At 42.0% G+C, this 9,904-nt stretch overlaps 1 protein-coding gene and 1 long non-coding RNA gene across 2 annotated transcripts; both read right to left on the bottom strand.

Annotated features, from left to right (window-relative positions):
• Nucleotides 1-1,404: 1,404 nt before the first annotated feature.
• On the bottom strand, nucleotides 1,405-2,712 carry LOC132979623 (uncharacterized). The gene is made up of 3 exons (XR_009674077.1): nucleotides 2,645-2,712; nucleotides 2,261-2,346; nucleotides 1,405-1,519 (listed from the first exon to the last, which is right to left on the bottom strand). It is a non-coding gene; the product is annotated as an uncharacterized LOC132979623 (long non-coding RNA).
• A 1,651-nt stretch (nucleotides 2,713-4,363) lies between these two features.
• LOC132979461 (gastrula zinc finger protein XlCGF8.2DB-like) lies at nucleotides 4,364-6,152 on the bottom strand. Its single transcript, XM_061045299.1, has one exon. It carries the CDS (start codon nucleotides 5,770-5,772, stop codon nucleotides 4,900-4,902), a length of 873 nt encoding a protein of 290 aa, XP_060901282.1. The 5' UTR covers nucleotides 5,773-6,152; the 3' UTR covers nucleotides 4,364-4,899.
• Between the last annotated feature and the right edge of the window lie 3,752 nt (nucleotides 6,153-9,904).

Here is a 9,904-nt window from a genome sequence, read left to right as displayed (position 1 = left end):
TAAATGGCCAGGCACCATCTTACCTGAAGGAGCTACTAGTGCCGTACTGCCCCTCGAGAACATTACGGTCCCAGAATGCAGGCCTACTAGTGGTACCTACAGTCTCTAAGTGTACTATGGGAGGTAAAGCCTTCAGTTATCGGGCTCCTCTCCTCTGGAATCGCCTTCCAGCCGGGATCCGGGAGGCAGACACAGTCTGTATTTTTAAGAACAGACTTAAAACTTTCCTTTTTGATAAATCTTATAGTTAGGGCTGGTGCTGGTGTAGACCAGCTCTTAGTTATGCTGCTATAGGCTTAGACTACCGGTGGAACTGGCACCTTGAGCTCCTCTCTCTCTCTGTGCATATACCGTACATCATATTACTGCATGTATCTATCTGTAAATCTCAGTCACTAACCATCTACTTTCCTGGGAGCTCTTGAGCTCTCTTAGGCTCCTCAAGATCGTTGGTTGACGGCCTGCCAGAACAACAGAAAAGTCTGGTATATCCCCCATCATGGTGTTTACCATCCCAGGAAGAATAATTTGCGGGTTGTATTTGTGAAACAGGACCTGTATGCAAAAAGAAGGTGGAGACAGGTTCAATACATCTGGGATCTGTTCTGGAAGCGGTGGATTCAGGAGTACCTCCCTCTGCTTCAAGAACGGCAAAAGTGGAACAGAGAAAGGAGGAGTCTTGTGCCTGGAGACATTGTCATTATCATGGATTCAACTGCCCCTCGTGGCTGCTCGGCCGAGTGATCAAAACATTTCCTGACAAACATGGTGTTGTTCGGTCTGTTCGCCTTAAAACAAAGTCTAATGTGTTGGAAAGACCAGTCACCAAACTTTGTCTATTGAATGCAGCTGAAGATGTTTAATGATAATGCATTAATGGCATTGTTTTTGTTTGTGGCTCTTTGTTTGTATTTTGTGAATTGTTAGCTCCACTTGTCACTAACAATTAGGGGCCGGAGTGTAAGAGCCATATTCATGTTTTTGGGTCAAACTGTAAATCATTTTCACTATTGTACCACTGGGTGTCGCTGTCCTATTGTTTAAGTCACAGGTATATATGTGCGTCACTTGTCAAGGTACGGGAGGTGTTTGACCCTGAAGGGCTTACGGTTTTTGACCGCTGAGGCGGCAGGCGGCATGGAGAAACCACAGCTGTATTGTTTGTGTGTTTAGTTCAAAAGAATGGAAACTGATGAACGCTGTATTCACTTCATGGTGCTGCAATAAATGGATTGTATTATGCTGCAAACCAAAGACACGACTGCAGAAATCTTATTGATCGACAAACAGCAAACGGTATCGTATTGACCTACGACAGTACGGCGCGTCAGCCAGGTCACTCCTGGGAGTCAAAACAAAACAGCTTTAGTATTAGACTGAGCTTCTATAGTGTCCCTCGTGTATGTTTTGTCTCGAGTGGGCGCGAGCTGTCGGCAGGTTTCACCCATTCTTCCATCTCGAAGTTCTCCTCGATCGTCTTCAGGACGTCTAAACTGATCGCGGTGCTGTGGGGGACGCACTGAGGAGAAACACAGACGTTTGAGCTCTGATGGAACAAACACCACATGACTTCAAATAACACGTGAACTTTATCATTCATGAGGCAGAGCAATAACATAGAACACCTTGTTGTGGCTTCTGGCCTTACAATAAACTACAAATACACCAGCTGGTACCAGGAGATACGTTTCAAATAATTCACTACACATGAAATAAAACAGCAGCTTTGGTTTGAACATCACTTCAGAGAACATGCATCTCTGAGTCTATACGCACATCGTGTGTTTGTCAGGAGACTTCTCAGAAAACATGTTTATATTTTCATTTCATTGTACAGTGTTCCCCTTTGTTATTTTTTGTATTATGTCTTTGCTTTAATACAGTGTATAGCTTCTGTACAGTTTATTTAAGCAAATCTACTTTAATGAGTTGCATTTTGTACTTTTCAAGCTCTAGTTTTTTCTTTCAAATGTTAAACCTGCATCAACAAAACTAGGTGTAATGCCTGCCCCTATTTTAAGGACTCTTAAATCCAAAAAAACAGCTTTCAGAGGATTGTTACTCATACACAGAAGCCATTATCAAAATCCCAAGTCAAGTCTGCCACTGATTAAATACCAAGTTTAAAAACCAACTTAACCAAACGTCTCAAAAAATGTAATGTAACAAGGTAATCAGTCCAACAAACAAAGAAAATATGCTGCTTTACTTTACAAGCTTTATGAAGACACCCCAACACCTACACTAATAACTAACTCACCTAAGCCTCACTTCTTCAATGGCTTGTCGAGCTCGAGGCGTCTCCCAAACTCGGACACCATCCCAGAAGACCACTGACCTAGTCACCTGAAACACACCGAATTTGGTGCACCCCCTCCCCAGAGTTACCACCAAAAATAAAAAAGGCAAAATAACAAAGTGGCAAGTCCTGTTTGCCCGGCGGCTTGCTGATCAGGGTGCTCAAAAATAAAACTCTTATCAAACAAACCTTGTTACAGCATTGTCATTTTAAATATCAATGACGGTCAAACTAACAAGTACAACTAATGCTCTGAAGAAAGTCAAATCGTTAAATCTTCAAACAAGAAAAACATGTGATTCTCCCAACAAATTGTACCAGTAACAAGTCAGAGAGGTTACTTACCACTCTGCACAGATCAAGTTCCAAACAAACTACACAAACAATCTGATACACAACTAATTAGATTTACAGCGACCAAGTATCAAGCCAAATCCAAGTTCAGAAGTCAGACAAGCCCCCATTTTCTCACAACCCAGGCAAATCCTCCTAATCAAAGAATGTGCAAACTGTAAATCATTGGTGATTTCAATGGTGAATGTGTGTAGTGTTGACGAGAGAGAGACAGAGAATAAGAAGCCACTTTAAATACTGAGGCCCTGTGTGCCCAGGTGCACAACATCAAATTAAGTGGCTCCGCCCCTCTTTACCTGAAGGCAACCTGAGTGGGGAGAAACACAAGGCAGCAGAAAGAGCACTGACTGGGTGTGTGGTTATGGTGCACCACAAACAGTGCACAGTGATCTGGGTCGGAACTTCGAGTCTGAGGTGTTCCAGGAAATGGGCTCACTGTTATTGAGAAAATGCACAACACACCTTTTCGACCACAGTCTGATGGACCGGTAGAAAGATTTAACTCCACCCTGCAGAAGATTCTGGCCACAACAGCCGAGCGCTGACACGGGGACCTTAGGATCCCCTACGCTGTCATGGCTTACAGAGCAACCAGGCACAGCGCTACCAGTTTCACACCCAACTTCATGATGTTCGGCCGTGAAGTTAGTGAACCGGGGGACCTGGTAACTGGCCTGCCCCCAACCCTTAAACAGCTCCTTCATCCCCTGAGTATGTCCAGCAACTCCGGGAGAGTCAGAGTGGAGTTGGCTCATCGGATTGCCAGAGATGCACTGGGGGAGTCAGTGAAGCAGCGAAAAGGAAGCCAAAGAGAGAAATGATAACAGAACAAATATACACACAATTGAAGTGTTTTTTTCCATATACCATTTAGTTATACACACTGAAGGCTATAATGCATTTCTATTGTTTCTTCTAACAGTATGTTGAGTTAATCCAGAATGCCAGATGATATCTACAGGTGTTGTCATTCAGTTTGTGATCAAAGGCTGCAGCAGTTTTGTGCCCAGTGGCCTCTGCACTCTTAATTAATCCTGTGCATGTTCAGGTGTCATTGAGATTTTCTTTATTTTGTATTCTGACTGCAGGATTCTTATTAAGGGTTAAAGGTTTTCAGTTAAATAAACCTGGACCTGATCTGACTGTGGTTGCTCTGCATCAGGATCTGCCGAGTTCCTTTTCTTTACCAAAGAGACTTTAGGCACTCGACACAAAATAACACAAGTAGATGAAAGTCTTTCTCACTCTACATCAGTTTATTTATTACAAGGTTACACGTGAGCTGTCTGAAGAACTTCTGCTACCCAACACAGAGGCATCCAAGGAAACAGAGTGACAGAAAGAAGAGAAGATATCAGGAGAGAAGAAGAATCCTTACACTGTAACTGTTTCATATAAACACTTTAAATTCAAACGTCATAGCTGATCCAAACTTACTGGTTCATATGTCAGCAACAAAACATCAATGTCAAAAAAGTAGAGACAGATTTATCTCTTTCTTGTCTTATATACACATTAGTGATGTTAAGTTGGAATTCTTTGGATCAGTTTTACCATTGCACAGGATTAGCATTTCTCTCCTGTATGAATCATAATGTGTGTGGTCAGATGTTGTCTTAGGGTAAAGCTTTTACTGCAAACAGAGCAGCTCAAGGGTTTCTCTCCTGTATGAAATAACATGTGTGTGGTCAGACTACCTCTTACGGTAAAGCTTTTACTGCAAACAGAGCAGCTGAAGGCTTTCTCTCCTGTATGAACTAACGTGTCTGGTCAGAGACTCTTTCCGGTTAAACCTTTTACCACACTCAGAGCAGCTGAAGGGTTTCTCTCCTGTATGAACTAACATGTATGTGGTCAGATGTTGTCTTAGGGTAAAGCTTTTACTGCAAACAGAGCAGCTCAAGGGTTTCTCTCCTGTATGAAATAACATGTGTGTGGTCAGACTACCTCTTACGGTAAAGCTTTTACTGCAAACAGAGCAGCTGAAGGCTTTCTCTCCTGTATGAACTAACGTGTCTGGTCAGAGACTCTTTCCGGTTAAACCTTTTACCACACTCAGAGCAGCTGAAGGGTTTCTCTCCTGTATGAACTAACATGTGTTTTGTCAGATTTCCTCTTCGGGTAAAGCTTTTACTGCAAACAGAGCAGCTGAAGGCTTTCTCTCCTGTATGAACTAACATGTGTGTGGTCAGACTTTGTCTATGGGTAAAGCTTTTACTGTAAACAGAGCAGCTGAAGGGTTTCTCTCATGTATGAACTAACATGTGTGTGGTCAGATGTTGTCTTTGGGTAAAGCTTTTACTGCAAACAGAGCAGCTGAAGGCTTTCTCTCCTGTATGAACTAACATGTGTGTGGTCAGATGTGGTTTTTGGTTAAAACTTTTACTGCAAACAGAGCAGCTGAAGGGCTTCTCTCCTATATGAACTAACATGTGTCTGGTCAGATGTTGTCTTAGGGTAAAGCTTTTACTGCAAACGGAGCAGCTCAAGGGTTTGTCTCCTGTATGAACTAACATGTGTGTGGTCAAATATTCTCTTAGGGTAAAGCTTTTACTGCAAACGGAGCAGCTCAAGGGTTTCTCTCCTGTATGAACTAACATGTGTCTGGTCAGATTTCCTCTTCGGGTAAAGCTTTTACTGCAAACAGAGCAGCTGTAAGGTTTCTCTCCTTTATGAACTAACATGTGTGTGGTCAGATTTCCTCTTCGGGTAAAGCTTTTACTGCAAACAGAGCAGCTGAAAGGTTTCTCTCCTTTATGAACTAACATGTGTGTGGTCAGATTTCCTCTTCGGGTAAAGCTTTTACTGCAAACAGAGCAGCTGTAAGGTTTCTCTCCTTTATGAACTAACATGTGTCTGGTCAGATTCCCTTTCTGGTTAAATCTTTTACCACACTCTGAGCAGCTGTGTGGTCTCTTACCAGTCTTTAGTTTCTTATTTTTCAAGTTTAATTCTGACAGATCTTCTCTTGTCTCTTTCCAATCATCACTGTCATCAGTCTCAGGTTCACCAGAGTCTTCAGTCTCGACCTCAGTCTCTGGTTGTAAACGTCTCTCTGGATCTGAGTCTCTCTCTGGTTCTGCTCCTCCACAGTCCTCTCCATCAACTCCTGTTTCCATCTGTTCAGTTTGTCTCTGATGAAGCTGTGAGGACTGAGGTTTCTCTTCATCATCTTCACTCTTCACAGAGACAGGAGTGAAGGGGAACTTGGTGGTATCAGCCTCCTCCAGTCCTTGAAGCTGTTCTTCCTCCTGACTGCTCCACAGTTCCTCATGTTCTTCTTTAATGTGTTGGGGCTTAGTGTCCTCCTGGTCCAGAATGTGGCTCCACTCCTGCTGCTCAGGTGGAAGCTCTTCTTTACTCACCAACAGCTGCTGGACATCTGCAGGACACAGTAAACAAACATTAACGGTACTTAAACTGCTTTTTAAATATTAATAAGGGCTGTCAAATGATTTCATTTTTAAAGGCTGAAAATCAATAGTTCACTAGAATTGATCACATTTTACAGACCCTTAAAGGGATCATGGTGTTCATGTGTTTCTCTGAATGACAGCAGTCAAAACAGTCTGTCTAGTTTAGTTTTTGTTCCTGCAACTCCCTTTTCTGAGCGCACCTGAATGCATCTCTCATTGTCTGAGTACCCCTGAATGCATCTCTCATTGTCTGAGCACCCCTGAATGCATCTCTCATTGTCTGAGCACCCCTGAATGCAGCATGGTCACAGCGCATCTCCTGAGTAACGGCAGAGAGAGAGACATGCCCAGAAAAGTCTGAAGTAAGCTAAGCGGCCTACTTTATTTTCTGATGGTTCTTAAGTACTTTTTATTATTGTGCACACCCAGGCCTCCGCTGGTGAAAGTGTGCTCACCTGTGTGTGTGTGTACAGTGTAGTGTCTCAGCTACAGACATCACACCCCCAGTCTCTTATTCTCATCTCAGGAGACTTTAATCACGCTTCCCTGTCTGCCACTCTCCCTACTTTCACTCAGTATGTTGACTGCCATACCAGGGACAATAAAACTTTGGACTTACTGTATGCAAACACCAAGGATGCATACAGATCATCACCCCTCCCCCCACTGGGCCGCTCAGACCACAACCTGGTGAGACTGCAGCTCATTTACATACCTATGGTGAAAAAAACAACCCCCCACAACCAGGTATGTGAAGAAGTGGTCTAAGGAGGCCACTGAGGCGCTGCAGGACTGCTTTGACACCACTGACTGGGAGGTGCTGAGCAGCCCACATGGGGAGGACATCGACGGTTTAACCCACTGTATCACAGATTACAGAAACTTCTGTGTTGAGAACACTGTACCCACCAAAAAAATACAGTGTTTCTCCAACAACAAACCCTGGGTGACCCCAGAGCTGAAAACCCTGCTCAATGAAAAGAAGAGGGTTTTTAGAGCTGGAGATAGAGAGGAGCTGAGGAGGGTGCAGAAGGAGCTCAAGATAAAAATCAAGGAGGGGAAAGCCAGCTACCGGGCAAAGATGGAGGAGCATTTACAACAGAAAAATGCAAGAGAAGTCTGGAGGGGCCTGAATAACATCTCAGGTCACAGCAGAAGGCGTGGGAGGGGCCCTGAAGCAGGAGACAGGGAGTGGGCAAATTAACTGAATCTGTTCTTCAATAGATTTGATTCTGCTCCCAACCCCACCCCACCCACCAGAGAGCAGACCAGCCCGCTTCTCAGACACTCCATCTGAGTACCCTGAGTACCCTGCCACCCCCCTCAAACTAAATTTGAAACAGCATTATGCTCGGACCAATTTAAAAAGTATGTGTCTTTCCATTTGTGGGGTGGTTTTGTGGAATGGTCTTGACAAAACGATTAAACAAAGTATGAATATAATGCAGTTGTAAAAAAATGTACAAAAGATATATCTTTGAAAAGTACAGAAATGAGGAAGGAGAATGTAAATCTCACAGCTGTTAATGGCGCCTGTTCATTTTGTTATTTTTTTTGGTTTGTTTTTGTTTTGTTCTGTTTTTCTTAATAGCTCGATTGGAGTATTTTTTTTGTATTGTCTGTTTAGTTTATTTTATTGGATTTTGCATTTGTTAATGATGAAGAATGGGGGTAGGACTTGACAAGCCTAGGCTTCTTCATATCCCTTTTCGAACGAGTCAAATGTGTATTATATTGAAATTGGCTTTTTATTTTATTTTTATTTTATATAGATTATTTTTTTTTTCCATTTGTTTATTAATTTTCATCTATTTTTTAATCATTCGAAATAAAGAAGAAATAAATAAACCTGAGACTGGAGAGGGTCCCGACTCTGTTGAATGTATGTGTATATGTGTGTACATGTGTGTGTGTGTATATGTGTGTGTGTGTGTGTGTGTATATATGTGTGTACATGTGTGTGTGTGTATATGTGTGTGTGTGTGTGTGTGTGTGTATGTGTGTACATGTGTGTGTGTGTATATGTGTGTATGTGTGTGCATCGTGCGCGACACAGAGAGCAGAGGAGAATTGTAAACGACCATGTAGAGACAGAAATGACATGATGCCGTCGTGTAAATAAGATAGAATAAACTATCGTTTCTGAAGTGGAGGCTGGCTTGACCGCAGTCTTATGCAGAGGGTGGCCTGAAGTTTGTGTGCCCAAAGATACAATTGAATAGTGTAACCAGGTTAAAATTATTATTATTATTTTATATTTGAAACTTCACCAAATCCTGATAAACATTGAAGAAATATTTGTTTTAACATGTTTAATGTATGTTTTGTGGCTCACTGAAGTTCAACTGTTAATACCTGTACTTTGTGGCTCACTGAAGTTCAGCTGTTAATACCTTTACTGTCACTTTAAGAGGTCGCAGTGTGCGTGACGTCATGTGTTGTGCTTCTCTCAGTCCGCGCTAAGCTCACTGAGAGAAGGTAAGGATAGTTTGCTCTGCTCATGGTTTAGCACTATTTCTTGTTATAGACAATGTAAAATGCAGCAGTTTGCAATTGGAGGTTACTCTTTAAGTTGGTGAACATGCAGAAGAGTTGTGTTTTAAATGTAGACTTGTAAATGAACTTTATTAAGTTTATTAGCAGACACATGTTTCCAAGTGCTACAGGGTTTCCCTTGTGTTTATCTGCTAACAGAGGACTGGAGACCCGCGTGTGAGAGAGAGACTGCATGTTACTGAGACTTTTGTATTTCTTTTTGACTTGTGCAGGTATGTGCATTTTATGTGTGTTTTATGTGTTCACTGTTTGCATAAATAATTATGCTGGTTGTAATTCATGTGCTGCAAATGCATTTAGCATTGAAATAGTTTCATTTCATTTAGTGTTACATTTTATTTAAAGACATTAATGCTGTTTAAAACAGAATTTGACCTTTGTTAAAAATGCATTATTTGCATGTATAAATTAAAAGGCAGTCCGCGCTAAGCTCACTGAGAGAAGAGGACTGGAGACCCGCGTGTGAGAGAGAGACTGCATGTTACTGAGACTTTTGTATTTCTTTTTGACTTGTGCAGATGCAGCAGCCAGCACGGTTCACAATAAATGAGAAACCAGTAGCAGATCGTGGTCCGAGTACTTCTTCTTTCAACGCAACACCAGAACACAACGCAGATATCACGACCAGTAACAGATGTGCATCCAGTGAAGTTTAGAACTTCAGCAGGACATGCACACCCGTTATACAATGGTGCCGTGACCTTTCAAGGATTGGTCTAAGAAACGACGCCAGCTCGTTCACCGAGGGAGGCTGCCATCAATTGTCTTTTTGGGTACTCAGGTATTTTGTTGGACTGCACCTGATGATTCAGTGTAAAGTTTTTTTTTTTTACATTAGCTTATATTATATAGTTTAGTGGTTAGAAAGAAAGAAGACAACAAGGAATATATACAGGAACCTTTTTTTTTTGTTTTTTTTGTTTACTCAAGGAACTGAGTTAGTTGAAGTACTTAAAAGGGTAAAATTGTGTGTCTAAGTTACTCACATAATTTGATTTCTCTTGGTGTGATTTTCACACTTTGTTAGGAGGTGTTTGTACATTTCATTTTTGCTGTATTGTTTTTTTTCCTCGACTATCTTCTCTGTGTGACAGTCGTGTGTGACAGAAATATGGCAGAAGGTGAGACATTTCTCTTTGACAAGGAAGGGGAGGATACTGATCGTGTTTCTTTAGACTACCAGTTCAGTATGGGTAGGGGGTTTCTCAATCACCCCTCAGTAGTCAGAACACCAGGGCCTAGAGACACAGTATTAGGTACTCCTCATCTTACCTCCACA

Source organism: Labrus mixtus, chromosome 1 (genome assembly GCF_963584025.1).
Source record: "Labrus mixtus chromosome 1, fLabMix1.1, whole genome shotgun sequence".
Lineage (NCBI taxonomy): Eukaryota > Metazoa > Chordata > Actinopteri > Labriformes > Labridae > Labrus > Labrus mixtus.
Note: the sequence above shows the minus strand (reverse complement) of the source record. Positions and strands in the feature narration are given on the sequence as shown.